The sequence below is a fragment of the Peromyscus eremicus genome, chromosome 16_21, assembly GCF_949786415.1.
Source record: "Peromyscus eremicus chromosome 16_21, PerEre_H2_v1, whole genome shotgun sequence".
Classification (NCBI taxonomy): domain Eukaryota; kingdom Metazoa; phylum Chordata; class Mammalia; order Rodentia; family Cricetidae; genus Peromyscus; species Peromyscus eremicus.
Window position 1 is genome coordinate 35467132 of NC_081432.1, and position 25855 is coordinate 35492986.

The 25855-nt window shown below is 42.7% G+C and overlaps 2 protein-coding genes across 4 annotated transcripts; one reads left to right on the forward strand and one right to left on the reverse strand.

The window, feature by feature from the left end:
- Positions 1–4425: 4425 nt before the first annotated feature.
- Mrpl30 (mitochondrial ribosomal protein L30) lies at positions 4426–9394 on the reverse strand. The gene is made up of 4 exons (XM_059282014.1): positions 9297–9394; positions 7111–7191; positions 4918–5064; positions 4426–4699 (listed from the first exon to the last, which is right to left on the reverse strand). Exons 1-4 carry the CDS (start codon positions 9345–9347, stop codon positions 4496–4498), a joined length of 483 nt encoding a protein of 160 aa, XP_059137997.1. The 5' UTR covers positions 9348–9394; the 3' UTR covers positions 4426–4495.
- A 5311-nt stretch (positions 9395–14705) lies between these two features.
- Positions 14706–25468, forward strand: Mitd1 (microtubule interacting and trafficking domain containing 1). Of its 3 annotated transcripts, none has more exons than XM_059282369.1 (7): positions 14706–15000; positions 18898–18999; positions 21527–21663; positions 22244–22294; positions 23005–23120; positions 24868–24928; positions 25231–25468. In XM_059282369.1, the coding sequence occupies exons 1-7, from the start codon at positions 14850–14852 to the stop codon at positions 25324–25326; spliced, it is 714 nt and encodes a 237-aa protein (XP_059138352.1). In that variant the 5' UTR covers positions 14706–14849; the 3' UTR covers positions 25327–25468. The 3 variants fall into 3 exon arrangements, with proteins under 3 accessions (XP_059138352.1, XP_059138351.1, XP_059138353.1); XM_059282368.1 differs by having other exon boundaries at positions 14707–15000; positions 22244–22327; XM_059282370.1 differs by lacking the exon at positions 22244–22294 and having other exon boundaries at positions 14707–15000.
- The last annotated feature ends 387 nt before the right edge of the window (positions 25469–25855 follow it).

Consider the following 25855-nt stretch of genomic DNA (forward strand, 5'->3'; position numbering starts at 1 on the left):
CAAGTGTTTTGAGCAGATTTGCTTAGGAAACAACAGAGAGCGACTACAGCAGCCTATGCTCTGGACTGTTTCTTTAGACATTTTCATTTCTAAATAGTCAACTTAACACTTTTAGTTGTGGGCTGTTGAATTTAAGGTTATTATTGCAACTGTAACTCTTTAGACAAAACCAACAAAAACAGAAATCCAAAACAGCAATGTAGTTTCTCCTGATCTCCATATTAACATTGATACCAGAGGGACGACACAGATATTTTCAAGCCCACTGTAGGCAGGGACATGTTTTGTTGCAATATTCAGGCAGGTCTCTCTCCAACTAGATAGCATTTAAATAAGTCTTTGGACTCCTATTTCCTCCAGGCTATACACATACTAGACATTCAATAATTGTAGAATTAAAATTGCAATTACCTTTGAGCTCATTAAGGAATAAAATCCGGTTTCATGCCTATTGTTAAAGTGACACTTTTGCCTTAATGCAGTACTTAACATTAAGACCTGTGACAGGACACTGTAACAAATGTGTATGTAAATATTGATGTGACCTCAGCCAACCCCTAAATCAAGAATCCATGGAAGTCTGGGATCTAGAATTTATTAAGGGATGAAATGTAAATAATAGACTCATGAATACAGAATGAAGCAGAGCCGCTGCCTTTTCGTCCACCAGAGAAGGATGTGGAAAGCTCTGGACCAGGTCACTGAGCTGTGATGTGGCATCAGGAAACCTTCCACATCCAAGAGAGTGCCTGAACTTCCTCCTCAGTTCTTTTGTTTGTTTGTTTGTTTTTTGAGACAGGGTGTCTCTGTGTAGTTTTGGTGCCTGTCCTGGAACTCACTCTGTAGACCAGGCTGGCCTCGAACTCACAGAGATCTGTCTGGCTCTGACTCCCGAGTGCTGGGATTAAAGGCATGCGCCACCGCTGCCTGACTCACTCCTCAGTTCTTATCCGGTCATGAACCCAGAGAAGACCATGCCCATAGGACTAGTCACACCAACATCAATTGGCTAAGAGAATCGAATTCCCACAACATTTTCCCTTTTTTGTCTAATTAAGAAGGTTCTAATCCTAATATAAAACTACATATAATAAGAACAATTATCAAGTATTGTCCAGAGGAAAGAAAAGGTAACAACATAAACAAAAGGGAACTACAACCAACAAGAACAACATTGAGCAAGAAACACATTCTAGATGTCTAGACCATAGGTAACTGGCAAATTACAGAGACTACTCAAATAGTTGTCCTATCCTTAAGAGTCCAGCTCCTGTGCCTAATATGCCCTTAGCTAAGATTCAAGAGGATTGTAACTGTAACTATCTAGTCCTCAACCCCATCAAAGACCTGAGAAGGAAAATAATATTACCTGAGTGAACAGGAAGTGCAAGCGAGCAACTTCCGGAAAATGCAAGAAATGACAGAAACAGCTGGCTGCCTGGACAGTCACCCAATGTTTCTCTGCAACATTGGGGCATCCAGTTTTGGCTACAGGCCTAGAATATCTGACAGATCAGGGACAAAGAAAAATATAGGGCCACTAGAGTGCAGGTTTTCCACTAATGAGTTGCCAAAGGCTTCTCACTACTGAATCTTCCCTAGAATTCTTATAACGTCCTACTTTTCCAGGTATCTGAAAAAGAAAAACGAGAGGATTCTCCTGGGCTAGAGAGACAGCTCAGTAATTAAGGGTTCACGCTGCTCTCCCAGAGGCCACATGCTTGGTTCTCAGTGCCCACAACAGGTGGCTCACAATGGCCTGTAACTAGAGATCCAGGGCATCTGACACCCTCTTCTGGTCTTTTCATACACCTGCACTCATGTACATACCCACGCACACTGCTAAAAATAAATGTTTCGAACTCATAGAGATCCGCCTGGCTCTGCCTCCCGAGTGCTGGGATTAAAGGCGTGCGCCACCACCGCCCGGCCAGCCTGGGCTACCAAGTGAGTCCCAGGAAAGGCGCAAAGCTACACAGAGAAACCCTGTCTCGAAAAACCAAAAAAAAAAAAAAAAAAAAAAAAAAAAATGTTTCTTAAAAATAGGATCTTTGCATATGTAGGAATTTAAGATGAGGGCATAGTGGGTTAGGGTAGACATAAGAGGTCATGTGGATAATAATAAATACAAATAAACACACATACACATAAACTTAAAAAATCTGATATTTCTTCCTATTCATTATGTGTATCTACTGATGCATATGCACATGTATGTACATAAAGGCCAGCGGGCCTTATTTGCCATTCCTCAGGCACCATCCTTTATTTATTTTTGAGTGAGGGTCTCTCACTGGCCTGGGACTTGGCAAGTAGGCTAGGCCATGGATTGTCCGTCCTCAGTGAGGGATTAATGAGGGAGTGCTGGCATGATTAGCTTTTTTAAAGCATGGTTTCTCAGGAGCAAACCATGGTCCCAGGGCAAGACTTTACTGAGCTGTTTCTTTTGCCCCACCTCTCTTTCTTTAGATGGTAATCTGAACCAGTGACAGAGGACTCTTCGAAGTTCAAGCACCACCCTATTTAATGCTTAAAACAGAATGGCCTGCTGAATAACTGCTAAAGCACCTTTATTTCATACACACCCTCGCTCTAGCAGGAAAAAATTATACAGAAGTGAATGTTTTATCTCGGCAGAGTGCAGTAATCCAGTTCCGGCTAAATCAGACCTATAATTCCAAAACAAATACTTCCGTAATTTAGAGAGGAGATCAACCCATGTTCACATCCCAGACGCTGAGGCGGAGTGGTGCTCTAGCTCCAATCCGAGTTTCATGCCTCTGGTGGCATCTTCGTTCTCTTGGCAGCTTTGGAATTCTCCGACAGCAGCATTCACTCAAAGAACCTGCTACGGTTTAAGTATGGTTTGCTCCCCCCAAATGTGTGTGTGCTGAAAAATTGATCTTCCATGCAGTAGGATGTTTATGGGGCTGACTTAGTGGGAGGTGACTGGATCTTGGAGCCATCACATGTAGAAGGGATTAACGCCCATCTCTGAGAGCAGGTTGTCACCAAGTGTCTCCTCCCTTCACTCTCTTGCTTCCTCTTTTGTTCATTCATTTTTAGTTAAAATATGACATCAATTCCCTCTTTCCCTCTCCAATCCCTCCCAAGTCTCCCCCTTCAAACTGATAGCCTTATTATTATTACATATATATTATACTCAGGGAAATAGAGGCATAAATGTTTACATATAACTCCTGAGTCTATTTGGTATTGCTTGTGAGTACATGGTTTTAGGGCTGACAACTTTGTATTGGATAGCCAATTAGAGGACAGATATTGGGAGAGAACTAATCTCTATCTCAGCAGTCATTAACTGCTGTAGTTGTCTAGGGGTGGGACGCCTGCCCACTCGTGAGATTTCCCCCGTCCATGTTAGCCTGTCTATTGGTTATTGTCCAGGAATTGTTTAGCCGGCCATACACTGCTGAGATACTGTGGGTACAGCTTCCCTGTCAGTGCTAAGACATAAAATCTCACAGCAAACTTCTGGTTTTTGGGCTCTTACAATCTTTCTGCCCCCACTTCCAAGATGTTCCCTGAGCCTTATGTGCAGGAGTTGTGTTGTGGATGTATTGACTGGGGCTGAACTCCCAGTCAGTGATCTCCTCACTGGAGGGAAATCATGCTTGGTACTAGAAATCCTACCAACTACCTACAGCTGGTGAGGTCATCAGTCTTAGAGGAGAACCTTCTATTACCACATTAGTAGACCACTATAATTTCTATCTGTAGTCTAAAAGGTATCCTTGCCTGTAGCTAAGTGTAGCTCTCACTCAAAATCAAAGAAGCTTCTCTTTGCTGCAAATGGAAACCATTACAGAAAACCATGACTGGTCTCTTGGGTTTTGTTTTGAGACAGAGCCCCACTGCATAGTCTTGGCTGGCCTAGAAATCAAGATGTAGACCAGGCCGCCTTGAACCCTTAAGAGATGCATCTGTCTCTTCCTTCTGAGTGCTAGGATTAAGGGTGTGTGCGCCACACCTGGCTCTTGCTTCCTATCTTGCTTGCGATCTCTTCTACCACTGACATAAAAAATGGTGTGATGTCACCTATCATGCTTTGATCCTGCAGGAGGTCCTCATGAGATATGCTGCCCTAGCTCGGACTTTTCAGTACTTAGAACAAAAATAGACTCCCTTGCCCAATAAGCTTTGGGTGCTTCCTTACAGAAACACAGGACTGACCACAACACAGCCACTCACAACGTTTGTAGAATTCAATGAGAAAGCAATTAAAGAATAAAGCAGTTTCTACAAAGAGATAACACATTGTTAAAGTGTTAGGGGCCTAAAGTTAGATGTTCAGACAATGCCACTCTTGCCTACCATGGAGTAAAATTCTTAGGGACAAAGGGAGAGAATTTAACCAAGTCTATACCTCGAGAAAGAATCACAGCAGTTTTCATCAGTGGAAACGACTGGATTGGAAAACACTTTAATGAGAACCATTTCCTCAGTAACTGTGATTTGTAATCCCAGCTGTGTGGCATCAGGACTTTGCTTCCTGCTCCACAGGCTTCAGATGCCACTGCACTACCAGTTCCCCAGTGCTCTTGAGGCATGTGCTAGACATGGTCTCCTCTGTGGGAAGTCCTTGTGGCAGCTTCAGGGGCTGGATGCGTATCAAGTGTTTAACCGTTTTCAACTTTGCATTCACCGAGGGGATGTTCTTATGAATTTGAGGGGTATGTGCCTATGAACAAGAGGAGCAATATCACAGATCAATTTAAAAGGCAGTGTGGTACCATTTCAGAAAAACATTAAATTGAAGGCACATCCTTTCTAAATTAACTTGTGAGTAGGTCACGCTAAGTAACACATTAAACATAAAAAATAACAAATACATGTAGTGTGGGTTTCAAAGTCTGACACTGAAGCACATGGAGACTGACATGATTATCAGAATCATACCTTCTGAAGTCCAAGCATCTTGATTGTATCTTTTTCCCAGTATGGACGCCTTTTTGTACTTTTTATTCTTGTAACAATGTGCAGTTTATGAGGGTGCTGGGGGTCCCCACCGTATTTTTCATGATCTTCAGGTGTAGGCTGAAACACCTAGAAAGGGAGAATTATAAATGGTAACTCTTCCAACTTACAGCTTTTATATATGGCCTATTCCTTCTCTTTAATGAACACACCAACATACAAACAAAAATTACATAATGATCCCATCCCTAATCTTTATGTAATCCTTAACCTCAGTCTGAGTAGTCCAGGTAAAGTTTAAGAATTACATATTTCAAGAAAAATACCAGTTGGGCAGTGGTGGCCCACACCTTGAATCCCAGCACTTGGGAGGCAGAGGCAGGCAGATCTCTGTGAGTTCAAGGCCAGGCTGGTCTACAGAGGGAGATCCAGGACGGCCAGGGCAACACAGAGAGACCCTGTCTGGGTGTGAATGAGGAGCACCAGAGGCTTCGGGTTTTAGAAGGGGGCTCTTGACCAGTGCAGTCAGTAGAAAGGGGTCTCCCCAGATCTGAAGACTCAGAATCAGAAACTGAGGGCTAAGTAGTAAATTCTGTCCTATATATTTTATCACACCAAAAAAGTTAAGGGGTGGTGCTGGAGAGGTGGCTCAGCAGTTAGAGCAATTATTGCTTTTGCAGACAACCAGGGTTCAGTCCCCAGCACCTACATGGTGCTCACAGCCATCCATAACTCTGGCTTCCAGGACCTGCTGCTGTCTGCTGACCTCTACAGGCACCAGGCACTCACATGGTACACACATACAGGCAGCCAGAGAACTTACACACATAAATACATTTTAAACTAAAAATAAAATTAATATACAGTAGAGGGAAAAACGTAAGGCTATGGCTAAATAGTCCTTACTACGTAATTGTGCTCCCAAATATCTACCCAATACATCAAAAACTAACAGCCATTCCAACCGCACACAAGTACCTATACAGCTTCATTATTGCCCCAAACCGGAAGCAAGCAGGATGTCCATCAGTAGGCAAGTACATAAGTAAATTATATAAACACTTACCATTGACTGCTACCCAGCCATAAGAAGAAATAAATGATTAAGCCATGAAAGGATTTGGAAAAAACTATGTACAAGCTATATGATTCTAACTATGTGAGATTCAGGGAAAGGTAAAACTGGAAAGGGGGTAAAAAGGACACAGGTTGCTAGGGTTTAGAAGTTATGGGTAGAAGTTAACAGGTGGCACACAAGTGACATTTAGGGCAACGTGTGGTTTCTGTGTGACACTGAAATAGTGAATACATGATATGATACATTTGTCAAAATCCATAGGATACACAGCATAAAGAGTGACCCCTAGTGTAAATGATGGCCTGTAGTTAATGTCTGCTTTGTTTCGTTTTTAATAATTGTTCTATATCAACACAAAATGTTCAGTATCAGGGGAAACTGTGTTGGAAAGAGGAAACATAGAGGAAGCCTCATGATTTTCTGATCATTTTCTTCTGTATAGTCAAACTGTCTTACAAAATAAAGTTTAATTAATCAAAGAGCAAGAAAGCAAGTAAAACCCAAACAAAATGAAAACAAAACAAAAAAAATCAATGGAGGGCTTAGTCAGTGTTATCTAAACTTAAAAAAAAAAAAAAAAAAAGCTCAGGGTCAAGCGGTAATGGTTCACGCAGGAGTCACACAGTTGTCTCAGGACAGTGGTGATAAAAACCACAATATATAAGGGAAAACCATGAGCAGGAATGCACAGACTAGGAAGTAGTAAAAGCCCATTCCTATGAAAGCCAGTGGGACCAGGAGCAGAAAGTCACCATCCTACGTTACACGCACGTGTAACTTAACAGGAAATTAGCACTAGTGAGTGGGGCTGTGACCTGGCAGAGAGTCAGTGTGCCCGTTACCATCCCTAACAACTGGTGACCTGAGTTCCACTCCCCAGTAGCCAGATGATGGTGGGAGAGAACTGACTCCACAGAATTGTCTTCTAGACCTCCAAACACAAAGTCAGGGCATGTACACACACACATGCGTGCAACACACACGGCGTGCACACACAGACACACACACACACACACACTGAATAAATTTTTTTAAAGGTGCAATTTTATAAAGTTAGGTACTTTAAAAAATACTCTTTAAAAAGAAACAGGTCTTACTTTGTCTGGAATCCTTGATCTGGTAAATTTGTGACGAATCCAATCTGTACCAATGAGAGATTCCACACCTTTTCTCACAGTCTGAAACAGAAAATATTTGTTATTTAGAACTCTGTGTAGTGTGAAAATCCGTATTACCAGTGTTTAGGTAACAAATGTGTACTCTAATGTGATCTATAGTAAATAGCTGATTTAACTTGGCTCCCTTACTGGATGGATCCATCTCATTTAAGCACTAAGGGACGGCAAGGCATAAAGCACACACACATAGACTTCCTGTCCGAGAGTTGGTAACTTCCTTGTCTAAGGGGCCAGAGGCAAGCATTTCCACCTCTGAGCTATCCAGTCTCTACTGCCAAGACTTGCCTCTGCCAGTACAGTAACTGGTACTCAACACAGACCGCAGTAAGAGGTGCTATGCAAACCAATGGGAGGGCTGCTTCGAAATCATTTTTATAAGTGAGGATCCTCAAATTTGCCCTGGAGGTCATGATTCACCAACTCTTTTTGTCTGTTTGTGTTCCGAAGACAGGGCTTCTCTGTGTAGCCCTGGCTGTCCTAGAACTCACTCTGTAGACCAGGCTAGCCTCGAACTCAGAGATCCTCCTGTTTCTGCCTTCCAAGTACTATAATTAAAGGTATGCACCATCACACCCAGCTAAAGGTTGTGTGTGCTAGTTACCTTGTTTATTATTTTTTTGGTGTGTGGGTGTCTTTTTTGTTTTTGTTTTTTTCTGGGGCTAAGGACTGAACCCAGGGCCTCGTGCTTGCTAGGTAAGTGCTCTACCACTGAGCTAAATCCCCAACCCAGTTTACCAACTCTTAGGCTCGGCAGTAATAATTTACCTTCAACAAAATCATGTAAAAGAAATCCCAAAGGAGGCAGGGGTGGTGGCGGGCTGAGGTAGGAAGATTCCTTCAGTTTGGGGCCAGCCTATCCGGTCACTGTCTCAGACACAACATGCAAATCCACAGAGAGTTCTTTCTAGCCCTAACAACCCAGCAGACCCACTCCAGCCTCTTGTCTCTGTTTCTCAATCTTATCTTACTCTCGCAGTTGGAAACAGGGATTCATTGCAGCCTTTCATGGTCACTCCCTTCTAGCCTTCCCTGAGCTACAGAGCGGACACCAACAACTTGAGAGGAAGTCCAGATGGGGTAAGAAAGGGGAAACCTGGTCTTTAGATGCCAGAAATACTGGGCTGCTATTGCTTACAACTTCAGGATGCAAAATATACATCCTCCCAGAAGATCAGTTTCCAAAGTACCAAATAATCCTACTGAACTCATAAGCTAACCTGAAGTAGTGGACATTCCCTTCCCTATAGTCAGGAGCTGTCTGTGCCCAGTCTGTCTCCATGTGTATGTTAGTCACTCTACCACACTCTCTAGACACTGGAGAAAATACATGAAAATGCTAACACATCTCTTTTCTTTTTTTTTTTTTTCCCAGACAGGGTTTCTCTGTGTAGCTTTGGAGCCTGTCCTGGAACTCACTCTGTAGATCAGGCTGGCCTCAAACTCACAGAGATCCACCTGCCTCTGCCTCTCAAGTGCTGGGATTAAAGGTATGCGCCACCACCGCCTGGGAGATTACCTTTGGGAGATTATCTTCTGCTTTTTCTATGTCTATCTGACTTTCTGTGATTGAAAATGTATTCTTGCCATAATTGAAGGGTTTCCCCTAAAATTTTAACATTAAAAGAGGGGACTCAGCAGTAGCCTTTTTATTGGCTTGATCTACAGTAAAAGATGTCTTGTGGTTGAAAATATTTAGGGAAAAATAGCATATAAAACAGAAATAAGTAAGGGCCAGGATATTGCTCAGCCATAGCATTTGCCCAGTGTTCATAAGGCTCTGAGCTTGATCTCTGGCACCATGAGATAAATTAAACAAAACAAAACCAATTAATTGATATCAAAAGGAGCTTTAAAAAAGACTAACTTGCTTGTGTGTTCTATAATCAAAAAGAGAGGGGAAAAAAAAACCCAAAACTTTTAGGCTAAGGAGTTAGCCCAATTGGCAGGGTGCTTGCCCAGCATGCACAAAGCTCTGGGTTCAATCCTCAACACTTCATGAAACTGGACACTTGGGAAGTGGAGGCAAGCAGAAGTTCAAGGTTATCCTCAGTTACACAGTGAGTTTGAAGTCAGCCTGAGCTCTATGAGAAACACAGAAAACTTACCTGTAGTCTGCCTGGAGGCCTCTGAAATACTGAGCGCAAAATGCCAGCCATAAGTATAGCAATTCTTCTCTTTAGAAGCTGAGAAGTAGAAAACAGATTGCTGGTCAAATACATTAAAAATAGACAGATTTCCCCCTTCTGTAGGAGTAAAACATAGGTAGTCATTATACACTAAGCAATCCTAACTCCATCTAGTGAGTTTAGAGTCTACGTCAATTCCACAAAACTGGGAAATGGGAGTTTCTATCACCTGAAACTCTTCACAGTGAGTATTAAAAATACTTGGTCATTTTTCTTTGTCAAAGAAATCACAGAAAATACAAAACTAGACAGGACTGAAAAAATTCCACCTCTTAGAATCAGAACCAAGTACCCTCTTATTTTACATATGAGGAAAATAATTTCCAGAAAGCTATCATTTACCCAAGAGTATCTAGCCATTAAGAGAGTATATACAGATGGGCACTGGTGACACATGCCCATAAACCTATACTTGGGGAGCCCGAGGGCAAGAAGACTCTTGAGTTCCAGGCCATTCTGGATTACACAGCAAGTTCTAGTTTCAAACAAGCAAAACAGAAAAACAAACAAACAAAAAACAAAACAAAAAAACCCCACATGTGCTCCAACCCAACTCTCCTAGCTAGCAGTCCAGTGCATTTTCACTAGATCATTAACACTTTTCTATTACAAAAAAGATGAGTGTCTGGGGCTGAAAAGATGGCCCAGTTGCTAAGTACGTTTTGTGCAAGCTTGAGAACTTGAGTTCAAATAACCTGGACTATGGAAAAGCTAGGTATGGTGACCCGTGTCTGTAGCCCCAGAGCTGGAGTGCAGACATTCCTGGAGCATGCCGGCCAGCCAGCCTACCCAAATTGGAAAGTTCCAGGTTGTGAGACCCTGTCTTAAAAGTAAGATGGAGGCCGGGCGGTGGTGGCGCACGCCTTTAATCCCAGCACTTGAGAGGCAGAGGCAGGCGGATCTCTGTGAGTTCGAGGCAAGCCTGGTCTCCAAAGCGAGTTCCAGGAAAGGAGCAAAGCTACACAGAGAAACCCTGTCTCGAAAAAACAAAAAAAAAATAAATAAATAAAAAAATAAAAAAATAAATAAATAAATAAATAAATAATTTAAAAAGTAAGATGGAGAATGTCCAAGGAATACATCTCTGGTCTCCATATACATGCGCACAAAATGCATGTCCACCACTATGCATACACACGAATGCATACACACAAAAATAGGCCACTTTTTTTGCCTATTTATATTTTTAAAAATGATTCTTCTGCATTGCTTCTGTAACCTCAGAGAGTCCTACTTATTCAGATAGGCATGAAACAGGTGTAGCCTAATGCAAACCGAGAATAGACAGATGAGATTCATGAATGTATGCATGCCTTGGGCAGATTACTTGTGTGTACCGTTTTTTCCCTCTAAGGAAAACAGTACCTACCTTACAAATGATCTATTCCAAATAACATCAGAAATATTAGTTCTAGACCCCAAATAGGGTAAGTGCTGAACTACTTCCCAACCAGATTCTTGCTCCCAAGTTCTGTAACTCTCTTCTGTGATGTGAACTAAGTAACAGCTGGAAGTCCAAGATGTCACACAAGAAGAGCTGGAGCTCAGAAAAACTGCTCAGCAGCTAAATTAATCAAATGTCAAACTATTTTTCTCACATTTCTTCCAAGTTAAGTATCATCTGCAAACCCAACTCATTTAGTGCCACTTAACTTTTCAGTTAGGTTTCAAGAAACAACTGACAGTCTGTCTGCTGCATCCCATAGCAACAGAAAAGCTACTCAGAAATGCAAACCCATGGAATGTATTAAAGGGACAGACACAACTGAAAGAACTCCCAATGGCCCAAGTGATTTAAACAAATACATGGCTGGGTGGTGGTGGTGCACGCCTTTAATCCCAGCACTTGGGAGGCAGAGGCAGGCGGATCCCTATGAGTTTGAGGCCAGCCTGAGCTACAGAGTGAGTTTCAGGAAAGGCACAAAGCTACACAGAGAAACCCTATCTCAAAAAGACCAAAAACAAAACAAAACAAAACAACAAAAAACAACAGAAAAAAAACCCAAAAAACAAAAAGCAAAAACAAACAAACAAAAAAAACCCAAATACACGACAAAGTATCCGCTTATAATTGGAACAACAACAACAAAAAAGACAAATGTGGGAAAGTCCACACTTATATACATAGGTAAATTAACTGGAAAAGAGAAACAGAGCTCCCTGTACAAGAATTCTGTTTTTTATGGGGCTACTTCCCTTCAGGGAGGCAGAGAAAACTTTTCATCACTTCAATGTGTGCTACACTGAATAACTTTCTCCTAAGGGGTGCACTATAGAAAAGGAGAAAAATCACCTCTATAGAAAACAGACAAATACTACCTCCACCAGGTGATCAGGGATACATAACACCAACAGTGGTAGAAGCTGACAGAATTCCAGCCAGAGTTACATAGTAGAAACCTATCACAAAATAAAACAAAATGTTGATACATTTGACACAAGGACATGTAATGCGATGTCTTCCACCCCAAAGTCCATACATAACCCCACTTAAGAGAAAAGCCACCCTGAGGGTCACTGTGTGTACTGGCTATTTTTATGCAAACTTGAAATAAGCCCTGCTTATTTCTGTTCCTGTCCTGACTTCCTTCAATGGCAGACTATGAAAGCGTAAGCCAAATAAACCCTTTCCTCCTCAACTTGCATTTTTTTGTTCATGGTGTTTCACCATGGCAATAGTGACCCTAACTTTCCACACTGTGGAAAACACTTCACTAGTACATTCTCAAATACCTCACATCTCAAAACTGTCAAGGTCATCTAGAGATGACTAGAGACTGAAAAACTGGCCAAGAGGAACCTGAGAGTTACAATGTTTATTCATAGTGTATACCACATTGGCATATGGGTGGGATCCTGGAATATAAAAGGACACTGGGCAAAACTAAAAAAACCTGTCTGAATAGAGCAAATAACATTAATAATGTATCAATTTGGTTCAGCAGTTGCAATGACCACCCTATACTAATATTTGACATTAAAAGAGGAAACAGCACAGAAGGTATAGGAACCCTGCATTAGCTTCAGCAAAAAAACCTGGGAGTAGGGTAGTCAGGAGTTGCCAGCCAGACACAAAGGAAGCAAGATGATAAGGCAGAACTGAGAAAAGGTACCAAGCCACATGGCTAAACAAAGATAAGAATTATGGTTAATTTAAGTATAAGAGCTAGTTAGTAATAAGCCTAAGCTAATGGCTTAGTTATAATTTAAAAAAAAAAGCTGGGACTAGCAATGTTTCAGGGGTAGAATGTTTGCTAGGCATGCATGAGTTCCTAGGCTCAAGAATTAGTACTGCCTCCAGTGCCTCTCCACTTTACCAAGATGAAAATCCGATCCTTACCCTCACATAGCAAGCCACTATAAATCACTGCCAACCTCCACCCATCTTCCCCCACATTCTCCTTCATCTCCTATCACTTTCTTGCTTCGTCAGAATAGCTGGCTTTCTGCATGACCCGGAAGCAGCCAAGCGAGAGTGCTTCTTCCCTCTGACTGTCTGGAATGACCCTGACATGTCTTTCTTTTTCAATTTTTGGCTTAAACCTTACCTTAGCAACAAGGTCTACTTGGATCACATTGTTTCAGTTTCACCATTACCCTGTATTGAGTGAGGTCTACCTTCAACAAACTGTTCAATATTTTCAGTCATACTACTGCTAACACTCTCAGTCCCCTATCTTACTTGAATACTGTGCTGTATTGTAATTTGCTAGTTTACCATTTAGCGGCTGTCTCCATTCAAAACACAGGGCAGTGTCAGATGACAAGGACTTTATATTTTGTTTTGGATGTGTGCCTCTCAAAGCAGCATCTGCACTCAAGATTTTCTGCTGAAGTTTAATTTACAGATATAAGCAGGTGTCACCATCAAAACTAACCACTTTTGTTGGTGGGGGTGGGGTGGGTACTGGGGACCAAACCTAGAGCCTTGCACATAGAAAACAAATGTTCTGAGCTGCATCTCCAGCTTCAAAATTTTATGTCTCAATAAAGTAGAGGTTATTATTATTAGGCATGTAACTTTTGGACTTTGAAGCAATTATACTGCCATCTACTGTACAACAGCTTTCCTCTGTACTGCTGCAAAAACCAGAAAAATGGGGTGGGAGAGAAGATGGCTCTGCAGTTGAGAGCACTGGCTGCTTCCAGAGGATCCAAGTTTGATTCCCAGTGACCACATGGCAGCTTATGTTTGTAACTCTAGTTCCAGGGGCTCTGGCAATCTTCTGGTCTCCTTGAACACTGCATGCACATGGTGCACATACACGATAGGCAAAACACCCACACACATAAAAACAAACTGGAAAATACCATTTAGCACATGAGATATATAAACTATCTCTATTTTCTAATATGTGAATATACATGTATATATAGAAAAATCTGAAGGTTGACAAAATCATTTTTCTTCTCCCTCACCCCCAACATCTCATAGTTTTGTTCTTAGTTTTTGTTTTGTTGTTTTTTTGGTTTTGCTTTTTACAATGACTTTGAATGTAAATGGTCTTTACTCCCAAACTACAACACCAGCTCTTAAGCTGTTAGGTTTATTTTTTTTGTTGTTGTTGTTTTTTTCTTTCTAAAGAGAAAAGGTATATATCTATAATGGGGAGTGGACATTCCTGAAAATGTAGAACATAGAATTCCCCGTGCAATCAACCAAGACCTCTGAAATCAACAACTGTCTCTCCTCCCTGAGTTTCCTGGGCCTAAAAGTAGTAGGCAGCCGTCATAACGGTCTCTCAGCCAAAAGAGAAGGAGCCAGGATAGGTGACGATCAGCAGCTTGCAAAATCACTGTCTTTAGTAAACAGCAACTCTAGAAACTGCATTCTAAGTCGCAATAACTTAAAATTAAGTTTTGCCTTCTTTAAATGTTTTTTTTTTTCAATGATGCTCAATGAGCGTCCCAGAGTTATAAACCAGAAGCACTGAAAAAGCTACAGACATTCTCAAGCAGATAGGCTTGGATGGCTCAGACCTAGTGCTACAAGAGTGAGGCTCTCAGAGAGACGCGCGACGCAGCAACCCCCCGGATAAAGTGACAATTCGGCCGCTTTCAGAAGTCCAAGAAACGAATACTGGGCACAGACCTATTTACGTCGCCGGGACCTCCAACTAAGAACGGGAAAGGAAGTCAGCATCTGCAGAGAGAATACAAGCGAAAACATACAACACCTCCAGCTCCCGCAGTCCCACTCACCCGCGACCGCTCTGTCCAGTATGAACGTCCCTGCGACCGGAAGGGGCGGAACAGAGGTAAGCGGACCCAGTGCGACACTCACACCACGCCGTTGCCATCACAGTGCGAACAGTTCTTTGGTTCCGCGGATGGTACTTTCGTTCCGGCCCAATGACTCCCATTCACAAAGCACCCTAGAAGACAGCGCAGGCGCAGTGGTGTCACGTGTGCGCATCCTGGGCAAGAGACAAACCCGGGAAGACCTGGCGGAGCCCAGGGTTTCTGGCTGTGATGGCTAAGTCCAGCCTGGGGCAGGACGCGGACAGCACCGCTGCGGTGGCGGTGCTAAAGCGGGCAGTGGAGCTGGATGCGGAGTCCCGGTACCAGCAGGCTCTGGTGTGTTACCAGGAGGGGATTGACATGCTCCTGCAGGTTCTGAAAGGTGAGTTAGTTTCGGTTTCCGCTCTGTCTGGGACAGAGTGAAACTTAAGCAAAACGAAACTTCCTAACTACCAGGAAGCATTCAAATTCAGGAGATGTAGTCTGATATTCTGAGGGACCACGGAGATGGTGGCGTTTGTAATAGACTGATGTCATGAAGGAGCATAGATCACTATTCTGAAACGTAAGCGACGGAACCAAATATAAGACGTAAGCCTTGCTAGGTCTTGCGTTTGAATGATTTTTTTTTTTTTTTTTTTTTTTTTTGTCGTCAGTTTGCGACAGGATTTTTCTCCTCTCTGTAACTGTCTCTGTCGCTCCTTCCCGCCCCCGCCCCCACTATGAGTTTCATTAGGGTGGAAGTTTGTTTATTCCTATATGTGCACCTTACAGGTGACTACACCACTGAATAAACTGTCTCTCCTTCCCATTAACAATTTATAAACACACACACACACACACACACACACACACACACAAAGATGGGGGCTTGAACCTCTCCCCCTTTCATGACAGTGTTAAGAGACCCAATTTTGTGGCGATCCTGTGCAGGGAATTACAGCTGCCGTGAGTTAGAGTGCAACAGACATGTCATGCTGGAGAATCTTGAGTCCACACACTCCTTCCTTTCCTCTGGCCCTTATTCCTTCTGAGGTGTTCCCGGAGCCTGGGGGTGAGGGTATTAGATGCCTCATTTGTGACTGGCATTCAACAGCCATTTATTCTGTGTGCTTTGACCAGTCTCTGCGGTCATTACCGAGTACTGGTGGAAGAGGCTTCTCTGACCATGCTGACAACAGCACTGTTCTGTGGCTATAAACATAATCATGTAGAAGACGGTTTGACAGATACATCATGTCTATTTAATAAAACAATAGCAGTAGCTCACCCCCCAACCCCTACCCAGGACCTGTGACCCTCCACAGTCTTGTACTTTTAATCAGATGTGAATTCTCTCCTGTCAAGCAGGCATCAGATCCAATCGGAAAGCACTTTGGTTCCCCATAACATGCCGAAGATGCCATAACATATGACCCCATGCCACTGTTGCACCAGCGGGCTCATCTTGCCCAGCTGTATAGCTGCGTAAGACAATTTTCCCCAGCAGCCTGTGCGGCCCTTCCCACCACTGTTAACTACCCAACAAGGAGGAAGTTTCGAACCCACTTCCAGTTTGATGTCTCTGTGTCCTGTGACCAAGGCATGTGGTGTGTTCAGAAATAGAGTCTTACGAGCTAGTTTTGGTGGGCATCCAAAAGCAGTAGCAATTCCTGTATTGTTTTGGGAGTCTCACTAGCCTCCTTGGCCAACACCTAGGGAGGTTGCCCATCCCAGCACTGGGATTTACCTTTAGAAACTAATGTTTTTAGGAGCAGCTTTATCTTTTCACAGAGAATACCTCCGCTTATAACTTTTAAAACCTTTTTATTAATTTTTTTGATTAGCTTACTGTCCTAGTTAGGATTGCTCTTGCTATGATGAAACATCATAACCAAAAACAAGTTGGGGAGGAAAGGGTTTATTTGGCTTACACTTCCATGTCGTTGTAGTCCATCATTGAAGGAGGTCAGGATAGGAGCTCAAGGAAAGCAGGAACGTGAAGGCAGGAGCTAGTGCAGAGGCTGTGGAGGGGTGCTGCTTCCTGGCTTGCTCTTCATGGCTTGCTCTGCCTGCTTTCTTAGAGACCACCAGCCCAGGCATGGCACCACCCACAATGGGCTGGGCCCTTCCCCACCAATCACTAATAAAGAAAATGCCCTACAGGCTTGCCTACAGCCAAAACTTATGGAGGCATTTTCTCCCCACCCCTAGTGCTCAGACAGGGTTTCTCTGCGTAATCCTGGCTGTCCTGGAACTCCCTCTGTAGACCAGGGTGACTTCAAACTCAGAGATTCATCTACCTCTGCCTCCCAAGTGCTGGGATTAAAGGCATGTGCCATCATGCCCAGCAAAGCATTTTCTTAATTAATTGAGGTTCCTTCCTCTCAGATGACTTTAGTTTGTGTCAAGTTGACATAAAACTAGCCAGCACACTTACCAAATATCAGTATTGTTAGTTTGGGCTAACCCTCTCCCCCAAGTGTGTGGTGGTGTTCTCTCTCTCTCTCTCTCTCTCTCTCTCTCTCTCTCTCTCTCTCTCTCTCTAAGTGTGGTGGCTAGTTTTGTGTCAACTTGACACAAGCTAGATTTATCTGAAAGAAGGGAACCTCCATTGAGAAAATCCTCTTAGTGGTTGATGAGGGAGGACCTAGCCCACTGTGGGTGATCACATCCCTAGGCTGGCGATCCTGGGTTCTATAAGAAAGCCAGCTGAGCAAGGCACGAATAGCAAGCCACTAAGCAGCATTCCTCCATGGCCTCTGCATCAGCTCCTGCCTCCAGGTTCCTTCCCTGTGTGAGTTCCTGTCCTGATTTCCTTCAATGATAAACAGTGCCATAGAAGTGTAAGCCAAGCCTGACAGTGGTGGTGCACAAGTTTGATCCCAGCACAGGCGCGCGCGCACGCACACACACACACACACACACACACACACACACACACACACACACAGTAGAAGCCAGATAAACCCTTTCTTCTTTTAGGTCATGGTGTTTTGTCGAAGCAGTAGAAACCCTAAGATAAGTTGGTACCAGGATAGTGGACATTGCTGTGACAGACCTGACCATGTTGTCTTGGGGAGGGTTGTGGAAGGACTTTGGAACTTTATGCAAGAAAAGCAATTGAGTGTTCAGTGCTTGGTGAGCTGGTAAGTAGTGCTTGGAAGCGTGCTGCAGTCTTAACAGGCCAGGGACATCGCAGTGGCAGGAGGCATGGAAGATAGAACTTATTGTCACCCTTCAAGCCCAGAAGGAAGCGTGCTGCAGTCTTAACAGGCCAGGGACATCGCAGTGGCAGGAGGCATGGAAGATAGAACTTATTGTCACCCTTCAAGCCCAGAAGCCAGAGCGGTGAAGGGCTTGTCTTAGTCTTTTTTTTTTTTTATGTTTATGAACATGCGCGTGTGTGTGTGTGTGTGTGTGTGTGTGTGTGTGTGTGTGTGTGTGTGTACCTGCTCTGAAATGCCACAAAGTACATCTGTAAGTGAGAGAACATTTTGGCAGTCATTTCTCACCACCATTTGGGTCCCAGGGATGGAATTCAGAATTTCAGACTTAGCGGCAAGTACCTTTACCTGCTGAAACATCTTGCTGGTCCTCCCCTTGCTCTTCTCTAATAACTGTTTGTGGGAAATAACGGGCATCATAAAATGTGGTGCGAATCCTAGTTGGTCTTGATAATAAAAACCCCGAGCCAAATATTGGGGTAAATGCTGAAAGATCAGAGAGACAAAGGAGCAAGACATAGCCACCTCTTACCTCGCCAACTTCTCAGCCTGAAAGGTCCCCCCCCCACCTCCAACTTCTGTCTCTGCCCCACTTTATTACTTCCTCTCTCCACCCAGCCATATCACTTACTGTTTCCTCCTCACAAGTGCTGGGATTAAAGGTGTGTGCCACCACTGCCTGGCCTTTATGGTTAACTAGTGGCCAGCTCTGCCCTCTGATCTCCAGGCAAGCTTTATTTGTTAGCGCACAAGCAAAATAGCACCATAATAGGAGAACTGCATTAATCCCTTGCAAGGGCAGTACCTCAGTGACCTTCTACTAGTCTCTGCTACTTGGAGGCTCCACTCCTTAGTAACATTGTTACACAGGCCTAAGCTTCCCATTCATGAACCTTTGAGGGAAGAAGTACACTTAAATCATATCCAAGAGGAGAGATAAGATGTTTATTTGTTCAGAAGAACTGCAGAAGGACACTCCAGCATGCTGAATTTGAGCACATTGTGAAATGATAGGGAATTGGTGGCAAACTGGACAAAATCCCTGTTCTTTTTTTTTTTTTTTCAATTTGTAGGCACCAAAGATTCCAGTAAGAAAAGTGTTCTCAGAACGAGAATCTCCAACTACATGGATAGAGCAGAAAACATAAAGAAATACTTAGACCAAGAAAAAGAAGGTAAAAGTCTATTTTTGAGAACATGTCTGGGGTTGGGCTTCAGAGGCAGAGGGCAACTTGAAGCCCTGGGTTCAAAGCTCCTGCTTGTTGGAGCATGGTGTGGTCTGGGCCACGTGCGCCTGGGAGCCTAACAGATTTGCTCTGTTTCCTTTCTCCTTATACAGAAGTTTTTCTTAACAGTGTCTGGTTGTCAGTTTGGGACCTGGGGATTCAGACATCCTTTGACTACCTGACAAAAACTTGGCCATTTTTAGGGCATTTGCAGATCGCTATGAAGCATATGGGTGAACCTCAATTTAAGAATATTGCAGAAGAATACTGAACATGGATGCTATGTTTGTATTTTCTTTTATGAAAAGATGAAAATCCTTAGAATAGCTAAAGAAAACTCCAGGGGCTTCTCAAACGGCTGTGAACCAAAGCATTTCACAAGTTATATATTCCTGATGATTAAGAGGTGAGGTAGGTACTCCTCTGGATCTGTTACAGTTCCCAGCTCATGAGCATCTGTGTGAGTGGGTGTGGCCACCTCATCTGAAGCACACCGTGTTTTTATAGCCAGAGGTGCTGGTGCCCTCAAAAGCTCAGGCCCCCACGCCTCAGCTCTTCTCCTTCTGCCCTTACTACAACTCTCTCCCCACTTCTTCCTAGGGTTCTGTACTAATTACACCCAGGTTGTGGGGGCTGAGTGAACAGTTAAATTAGCCTATGTGACTAGTTTGGCTTAAAAACTGACGCATGGTTTGTAGTGTTATCTCTATGGAAGTGTCGGTTTGTTTTGTTTTTGTTTTGTTGGTTTTGGTGGTGATGGGCATTAAACTCAGTGTCTTATACTTACTAGGTGAGTATTCTGCTAAACTATCACCGTAATCCAGATTTTTTTTTTTGATTACTCAAAAAACCTTCACATTTTTTGTTTTTATTGTTTGTTTTTGGTTTGAGTTTTTGTTATTGCTGTTTTTGGTTTTTGTTTTTGTTTTTGTTTTTCTTCAGATGGGGGGGGGCGGACTTCCTACGTAGCCCTGGCTGGCCTGGAACTCTCTATGTAGACCAGGCTGGCCTGGAACTCCTGGAGATCCGCCTTCGTCTGTCTCCAGAGTGCAGGAGAGGCTTCACGTTTTAAATTTAGCTTTCTGACTTTGCACTTAGGCTTTGGCTCATTCAGGGATTCTGGATGGCACACTGAGCACATGTGGAACCAGCTACATGTTTGTTTCTTGTTTTGTTTGTTTGTTTGTTTTGTTTTGTTTTTGACTTTTAGTTGTTCTTTTTTCATTTTACACAGTCTCATAAAAACTTTAGTTGTCATAGCATGAACCATTAAAAGTCTGCTTAAAACATATTGTAGCATGCTTAGCATGTGCAAAGCCCTGCATTCAATCTGCAGCACCAAAAGCAAGCTGACAAAGAAGTGAACTAACAAAAAGCCTTAAAACCAGGGGAAAAAAAATACGGCGAGGCTGTGGTGGTGCACATCTGTAGTCCCAGCACTTGGAGGTAGAGGCAAAAGGAGAAGACATTCAGGGTCACCCTCAGCTACATAAGGGGTTTGTGGCCAGCCTGGGCTACATGTCTCAAAACAAAGCCTTACAGAAACTCTCTTAAAGTGCTACAAATGGCTTCTAAACTCCATTGTACTGTTACGTATTTAATGCTCGCTTTAGCCATGAGGTTGCAAGACAGGAAATGGCAAGTCAACCAGAGTACATCTCGTGTTCTGCCCACTGTGACAGGGTCTTGGCGACACCTGCGTGCAGTCAGTCCTCTCTGGTATACATTTCCCGGTCTGTTGGAGACAGCGAAGAAACCATTTTCAAGTAACCTTGTGGACTGGATATGGCGCAGCAGAGCACTGGCGCTCTTGCAGAGGACCCCCAGGTTCAGTTCCCAGCACCAGTCGAGCAGCTCACAACCATTCTTAACTTCTGGGGAATCTAAGGCCCTGTTCTGACCTCTGAGGACTCTGCATGTATGTGATGCAAATGCATACAGGCAGGAAAGACATTCATACACGTAAAATAAAACAATTTTTTTTTTTAATTTTAAAAAAGGAAACATCTGGATGGTCCCCTTTGCCTATCCTCTGTGAAGGCAGGGATCTCTCTTGGAATAGTATTTGGTCTTCTTTCCCTATGTGTAAGAAACATTTTGCAGGTGCATGACATAGAGAAGGCATGTGATAGCTACCGAGTGAGTTGAAAAGATTGTAATGTGTCCGGATTAATCACTGTGTGTAACGTATCAGCTGTGTAAAAAGAAAGTGTTCACAGGCACTCGTGAGGTGGTTCAGTGGGTAAAACCACTTGCCAACAAACCCGAGGACCTGAGTTCAATCCCCAGAGATGGACCCACATAGTAGAAGGAGAGAACCAACTCCCACAAGTTGTGTTCTGACCTCTACACATTCTTCATGGCATGCTTACACCCACTTGCATGCCTGCCCGCTCGCCCACACACAAAGGAATAAAGATGTGATTTTTTTTAAAAAGTGGTCACTGGTCACGTTACTGTAGCTTGTGTTTTGTAGATGGAAAATATCACAAGCAAATTAAAATAGAAGAGAATGCGACTGGTTTCAGTTACGAGTCACTTTTTAAAGAATACCTTCATGAGACAGTTACGGAGGTTTGGATTGAAGACCCTTATATTAGACAGACTCATCAGGTAAGTGGAATGTACTAAAATATAATGAAATGTAACTTTAAATGTATAGTCAGCTGTCTGTGTTTATGGGTTTCCTATCCATGGATTTGATGGAGGATCAAAAATACTATTAAAAATTCCACCTGTATTGAACATACACAAACATGTCAGTATAATGATAATGTATAGTGTTTATGTTGTGTTGGATAACGTAAGTAGTCTAGAGATGATTTAAAGTTCTTGGGAGGGTGTGTGTAGGTTCTGGGCTGATAGAGCATCATTTAAAACAACAGATGGGGGTGCTGGAGAGGTGGCTCAGAGGTTAAGAGGTTAAGGCTGCTCTTCCAGAGGTCCTGAGTTCAATTCCCAGTAACCACATGGTGGCTCACAACCATCTATAATGAGATCTGGTGCCCTCTTCTGGCCTGCAAGCATACATGTAGGCAGAAAACTGTATACATAATAAATAAATAAATCTAAAAAAATAAAATAAAATAATGGAAGCATCTGTCTGGCTTGGGGAGTGTGTCCTAGAATCAATTCTTGCTGGACACGGAGGGAAAACTACAAGTTAGTGCTAATCCATCCTGATACCTTTCAGCTGTATAACTTCCTTCGGTTTTGTGAGATGCTGATTAAGAAGCCATGTAAAGTAAGAACTATTCACCTTCTCACCTCTATGGATGTAGGTATCTGAAAAACCTCATTCTTTCTTGACTTAACTGTGTGCAGTTACAAGTTACCTGGTCCAGTACTTCAGCTAGATGTATTTCCTTGGGACTAATTCACCATGTAGTACCAAGCAGAGCATATCTTAAGAGAAAGGCTATTGATTTGAGAGTTTTGACCTTGTATTCAGCCGTTTGGTTGAGTTTGAATAGTTTGTCGGTTTGGTCTCGGGTGTCAGCGATCATGCAGTCTGCACCAGTGACAGTTCTGTCCCTCACCAGAGATTAGATCGTTACTGTATCTCTTTTTAATTTTGTCTTAAGTATGAGTGCATCCAAATAACTACAGTTTCTAAGATTAGTCTAAGAAGTAGGCGGGATGACTGAATATCATTTCTAAAATACATTTAAGGATCCTGAGTGTGGTGCCCCGTGCCTGTGCTCTTAGCAACAGGGAGGCTGAGGCAGGAGGGAGTTGTGTGCTACTCACATGAGGAAAACAATTGTTTGTATAAAAACAATATATAAAAAGAAAATAATTACCCATTCTTTAGTTGCTTCTTTGAGACAGTAATATTGAAATTAATGTAGAATGCTTTCAGTTTAATCTCTCTGTGGTATTCATTGTATAGCTCATGGATAATTTAAGTTATTAATAACAGAGGTAGTAAATTATGTTTTATGCCACCAATAGGGGCTTGGAAATGTGCAGCAAAGTAGTGGCCTGGAAGAAATAAAACAATCCCTCGGGAGTCATGGCGTGCTGTTGGAAATAGACTATTCTTCATCTATACATGACCGAGAAATTAGGTTAGTGTGTAATATTTTATTTTTTAATAGCTCAGACACACTTTAAAAATTCCAATGTAATATAATTATATACACATATTTAAATATTAAAACTTTAAATCAATCTCAAACTTAATAACTTTGCACTTTGGACCTTGGCTTACCTCTGTAGAGTGAGTTTAGGTAATCCTAGTCAAATAATATGTATGGGTTCTGTGTCATATGGGAAGGAGTTCTTTTGTGCAGACCATAGCCAGTGTTATTATGGTAGGAGGTAATTAGTTTCCTACTGAAATTACCATTTACCTGCTGTGGCTTTGGTGGTATGTTCTGGTATTGTGCTGTTAATCAGGAAATGTATATACAGCTTCTTAGGGATCACACTCATATCCTTCCTTCCCTTTAGCATAGTGCTTTTCAGCTGATACAGCAAAGAGACCCTTGTTTTTAATACAAAGTTAATCAGAAGCTAAATATGCAAAATGGATGGCAGTGCTCCATTGTTGAAGTGGAGGTCAGGGGCTGGGCTGCCTTTGGGATCCCCATCCCCACCTCTGAATAGTGACACTGTGTTAGTCAGGGTTCTTTAGAGGAACAGAACTTAAAAAATGAACACACACACACACACACACACACACACACACACACACACACACACAAAGGGGATTTTTTTAGAGTGGCTTACAGGCTGTGGTCCAGCTAGTCCAACAATGGCTGTCTACCAATGGAAGGGAAGGTCCGAGAACCCAGTAGTTGTTCAGTCCATGAGGCTGGATGTCTCAGCTCGTCTGTCTCAGCTTGTCTCCAGTATACACCAGAATCCTGAAGAAGTAGGCTCTAACGTCAGTGAAGGAATGGACTTGCTAGTGAGAGAGAGAGCAAGCTTCCCTCTTCTGTGTCCTTTATATAGGCTACACCAAAGGTGTAGCCCAGATTAAAGGTGGATCATGTGCCACCACTCCCAGCTCCTATTTCAAATAGGTTTTTTTTGGGGAGGGGGTTGTTTGTTTGTTTTTCAAGACAGGGTTTCTGTGTAACTTTTTTTATTTTTTTTTATTTTTTTTATTTTTCGAGACAGGGTTTCTCTGTAGCTTTGGAGCCTGCCCTGGACTAGCTCTGTAGACCAGGCTGGCCTCGAACTCACAGAGATCCACCTGCCTCTGCCTCTCAAGTGCTGGGATTACAGGCGTGCGCCACCACCGCCCGGCCTCTGTGTAACTTTTTTGGATCCTGTCCTGGAACTCATTTTGTAGACCAGGCTGGCCTCGAACTCACAGAGATTCACCTGCCTCTGCCTCCCGAGTGCTGGTATTAAAGGCACGCACCACCACCACTCGACTCAGATAGTTTAATTAAAGAAAAACAAATCCCTCAGAGGTGTGCACAACCATTTGAGTTTGAGTTAATTCCAGATGTAGTCAAGTTGGAAACTGGAGTAGCCATCACAGGCACCTCTGAAACGTCACCACACCCTTCCTGAATGTCTTTTGCAAACCGCTTGTTAGCAGACAGGAAGAGCTTGAGCAAGCTGAATTCAAAAGTAGCTTTCCATTTAATGGTTAAGTTCTTTCTCAGCCAATCAGGTTAGCTGATGGTGTTTAATGCTATTTTTGTTTTCCTTATAGACTGAGCTTGGGACTAACCCCAGGTTTGATTCAGCTCATGCTTTTCTTTGTTTAGGGGGAAATCTAGATGATTCTTAACCAACTCTGGCTTTAAAAACTAACTCAAATGTCTTGAATGTAATACTATACACTAATTTCAATAGGTTCAACAATGGATGGATGTTTAAAATTGGAAGAGGACTTGATTATTTTAAGAAACCACAGGTAGGCTATGATTTTATTTGTTTGTTTGTTTGTATTCTTTTCTTATATTACATCCTGACTGATTTCCCCTCCCTCCTCTCCTGCCAGTCCCTCCTCCCACACCTCTTCTCCCCCAGATCCACCCTTTCTCCTTTCCCTTCAAGGATGTGATTTTGTGATTAACGGTGAGCACTGTTTTCTTGTTTGTTTTGATGAACTCTGGGCTCTTAGCCTCCAGAGTGGCTGGCACCATAGACGGAACATCACGCCTGGCTGTCTATGTGTGTGTGTCATTTTTAACAGTATTCTTCTTCTCTTCATAGGGTCGTTTTTCCCTTGGATATTGTGATTTAGATCTGAGACCGTGTCATGAGACAACCGTGGACATTTTCCATAACAAGCACACAAAAAAAATCTGACGTGTAATAACCTAACCATACGTTTCTGCTTTGGGTGGTTTCAGCCCATTTTCTGTTGCTATAACTGAATACCACACACTGGATAATGTATAAAGAGTAGAGGCTTGGGCTTTGGCATCTGGGGAGGATCCGCTTTCTGCATCCCACAACAAGATGGAACAGGCTTGTAATAAAGCTTGTGAGGCAGAGCCAGCCACCTCAGAGGTCTCCCTCTCGCCACTGCTCTACTAGGGACCAAGATTCAACTTGCGAACTGTGATGGATATATTCAAACCACAGCAAGCAAGTACTGGCCTTGTTCCTTTTTTTTTTTTTTTAACTTTGAATGTATTTTTATAATGTATGAATTTAACAATAAATATTTACACTTCTACAAATTTCTGGATCTGTAAATATGCTGTTCAGCAGCTTTACAGTGTTTCTTTTTAAATCATGGAGTTAACTGAAAGATTTTACTGGCTTCTGTTTGGTTGTTGGAGAGTAGGTCAGCAAGTATTACACAGATGTTATGACAATTGGATGTTAATCT